The following is a 3,566-nucleotide window of genomic DNA, read 5'->3' on the forward strand; positions in this document are numbered from 1 at the left end:
CCCTGGCCCCTGGTCCGCAGCTTTCCCCCACACATTCGACCTCCGGAAGCCCCATAGCAGTGCTAGCATCTACCATCCTACCATGGTTACAGTACACAAAACCATATCAACTGCAGTAATGAATGCATTATGTTTTGAGGAGTGTAATATTTTAACAAGACGCTCTTATACAATGGAAAGCCAATCAGGAATCATTTTTACACAAAAAAAGAATAAAACAAAAACCGTATGAATCCTTTATTCAGGTCACTCCTCTCTCATCCCTTCTTCCCTCCACCGTTCGCTTTCCCCAGAAACATATGGCTCGCGGGACAGAGAGGAGGCGGGAAATGCAGACGGGGTCGGCGGAAAGGAAGGGGAGTCCCAGAGGCCGCACCGTGTCCCGGGGCCCGCGGGTCCCTGCCGCCGGGCTCTTCTCAGGGCAGGAAGCCGTCCTTGGTGTCCCCGCCGGGCTCCATGTGGACGCGCTGCAAAGACAACTGCAGAACACGGGCGTCAGCGCCGAACAGCAGCTCGCACATCGGATCTGACGAAGCCGGTGAGTCACGGCCGCTAACACATCATTTTTATTTTCGTTTGACCTGCGGCTTAACTCTTCTTAAAGAGATTATTTGTGTTTGAAAAAATCCCTTATTCGCTACCTAATTTAGGTGACACTTAGCGATAAGAACAGTAATAAGAAAATTCAATTCATTTTCTTTGTCTGGCTCCCATTGTCGGTGGCGGGGTCCGCCACATGCAAGTTGTGCTCAGTAAACCGAGAGTATGGAAAGAAAAGAACAAACAATGTCCTCCACCACCACGAGTGACGGAGAAAAAAAAGAGAAACAAACCGAGAGAAAAAAGGAAACCAGATGAAACCTAAACCTGAACATTGAAAAAAAATGTAGCAGGTTCAAACTGAATTCTGGGACTTGAAGAGTAATCGAACCGACACAGGCAAAGACATGGACTGCCACTTTGAGGCGGGTTAGTTGCCTGGTTCCAGCCCCTGAATCGCCAGCCACGCCCACTTTTTTAAATGTGTCTGCGATTCAGGGTCTGGCATCGGTAGCTACAGGTCAGCTTGAAGCAACCAGAATTTGCATTGCGCCAATCAGCGTTGGAGGCGAGACTTGTGCGACCAACAGAAAACAAAACGGCGACGCCCTGGCGAAAAGTTCGGATTCTGTTATAGAAGCCGATTTGAAAAAAAACCCCAGAAATATCCGCATTTTTCTGCACTGAAAGCATTCCTTCCGTCTCATGTCTCCGACGTCGCAAAATCTCTTGTAAAAAGGTTTTTTAATTTCGGATACATTTGGATACGATGACACACAGTGTCATCGGCTCTGTCATTGCTTTGGATTGAAGCAAGAGCGTCACATGACAAGGACTCCGTTTGGGACCCTGCCCACTCTCGGCTCAGAGGGAAGAAACTTCCGACTGTATTATGAAGTGAAACCAAATAGGAAATAGCAAAACTCAAAGCTCAACATTTGGACACGAACAAGACAAGTGGAGCGTAGATGAAGTGACGGCTCTTTTGATTCAGTGCCTTACCTCGGTGCTCTGCGTGTTCCCGTTCTGCCTCTTGCTCTCAGGGGTAAACGGGCGGTGCTCCTCCACCGTGGCTTTCTTCTGAGAGCCGGACGCGGGGCCCATCGAGCCGACGCCGTTCCCCGTTTGGAGGCACAGAACCTTGCGGAAGCTCTGCTTGAAGTTGTCGGACAGGAAGGCGTAGAGGAAGGGGTTGGCGCAGGAGTTGACGTAGGTGAGGATGACGATGAAGAAGTACAACGCCACTGTGCCGTTGGTCTCGGGGATGATATGAACCAGGTTGACCATGTTGGTGAGGAAGAAGGGCAGCCAGCACAGCACGAACACCACCACGATGATCACCACCATGCGCGTCACCTTGCGCTCAGACTTGCGCCGCTTGGTCAGACCCACGCGCACGCCAGCCGACCGCACCTAGCGCCAAAGAGTTTAATTTAATATTGAGGTTCGGACTTACAGCTTGTTACTTGTTACAAACACATTTCATTGCTGGGAAAAACTGTTAATGTCACAGGGCAATATTGCTCCAACTGCATATACAATGGCCAAATCGAATCTGTATTAAATTAACTCCAATATCTTAATAAACAAATAATATCACCGCTTTTCAATGGTACTACTATTCAATCGCCATCTACTTTTCAGCGTTTTTTACAAATTTTGGACTTAACTTAACCTTTAACTTTTAAATCTCTGCCAACAGGATGGTAAAGATATTTGTCACTGCTCAGACACATGTGAACAGGCCGTCTTCCACCGGCAACAGCGCACCTTGATGACGATGAGCAGGTAGCAGAGGCAGATGACCAGCAGGGGGGCGAAGAACCCCAGGATGGCGGTATAGAGGATGAACGCCGAGGACCACACCTTCTGCGGCTCGGGCCAGCTCATGTTGCAGGAGAAGAAGCGGTCCTGCACGTCCGAGTAGATGGTGACCGGCAGCACCACCAGGAAGGACACCACCCACACCATGCCGTTGAAGACCTTGGCCGCCTGTGGCCTCCGCCACTTGGCGCTGCGGATAGGGTGCACCACGGCCAGGTAGCGGTCGATGCTCATGGCCGTCAGGCAGAAGATGGAGGTAAACTGGCTCATGGCATCGGCCGTCATGTATATCTTGCAGAGGAACTCCCCGTAGGGCCAGTAGGAGAGCACGGTCTGGGTGCCCAGGAAGGGGATTCCCAGGATGTAGAGTTCGTCGGCGAGGGCCAGGTTGAGGATGTACATGTTGGTCACCGTCTTCATCTTGGCGTAGCGCACTACCACGTAAATGGCCAGCGTGTTGCCCAGGATGCCCACGACGAAGACCGTGAGGTAGATGACTCCCGTGGGCACCGAGCCGCTGCCAAAGAAAGGCATCGCGTTGTCCGAGGCGTTGTGGGAGGAGTTGGCCAAGGCTGGCGAGTCTCCAAAGTGATTCATGGGGGAGGACAAGGTGACGTCCTCAGTTCCAGAAGTCCAGCTGTAATTCATCATGGAGGGAGGTCGTTGTGAGGGGCCTTGAGGAATATTTGTAAAAGACAGTGAATACGTTGACACTGACAATTCATCTTTCTGCAAACACGGTTTAGTTCAATGCAGAAAAACTATCAACTGAAAACGAATAGTTTGCTTATAGGGTGTACATCTGTCTCCCATGCAAAATATGTTAAATACAATATTATGACATTAAACATGATGTTATCTCATGGCATCTGCTGCCCGGTTGTTGAGCGTCCCGCACGTTCTCCTGCTGGAGGAAAGGGGATTTCCATGAAATGGGCCGAGCATTTGGCCAAATTGTTGTTGTTTTTCATGGAAGAAACACGGTGGAACAGTGACCGTTTAAATGTTTCAAGGACCTCCGCCGCCATTTGCTTCGTGGTTCCTAATGGCAGGAGAGAAAGCACCTGCAGAGGAGAGGCCGTCACCCGGTGCAGGACCGAGCAGCGTGTGGTGTTATATACGTATGAATGTACAGATTATATGCAGGGTTAGGGTCACTTTAGTCTGGTTGGAAAAAATCTGGGTTCCCACACGTCCTGGAA

The 3,566-nt window shown here is 50.3% G+C and overlaps 1 protein-coding gene across 1 annotated transcript; it reads right to left on the bottom strand.

Annotated features, from left to right (window-relative positions):
- Positions 1 to 416: 416 nt before the first annotated feature.
- LOC307237435 (somatostatin receptor type 5-like) lies at positions 417 to 3,013 on the bottom strand (the record flags this gene model as incomplete). Its single annotated transcript, XM_080010147.1, has 3 exons — positions 2,311 to 3,013; positions 1,543 to 1,953; positions 417 to 479 (listed from the first exon to the last, which is right to left on the bottom strand). Exons 1-3 carry the CDS (start codon positions 3,010 to 3,012, stop codon positions 417 to 419), a joined length of 1,176 nt encoding a protein of 391 aa, XP_079866273.1. The 5' UTR covers position 3,013.
- Positions 3,014 to 3,566: the final 553 nt, after the last annotated feature.

The sequence above is a fragment of the Zeus faber genome, assembly GCF_960531495.2.
Source record: "Zeus faber genome assembly, chromosome: 11".
Classification (NCBI taxonomy): Eukaryota; Metazoa; Chordata; class Actinopteri; order Zeiformes; family Zeidae; genus Zeus; species Zeus faber.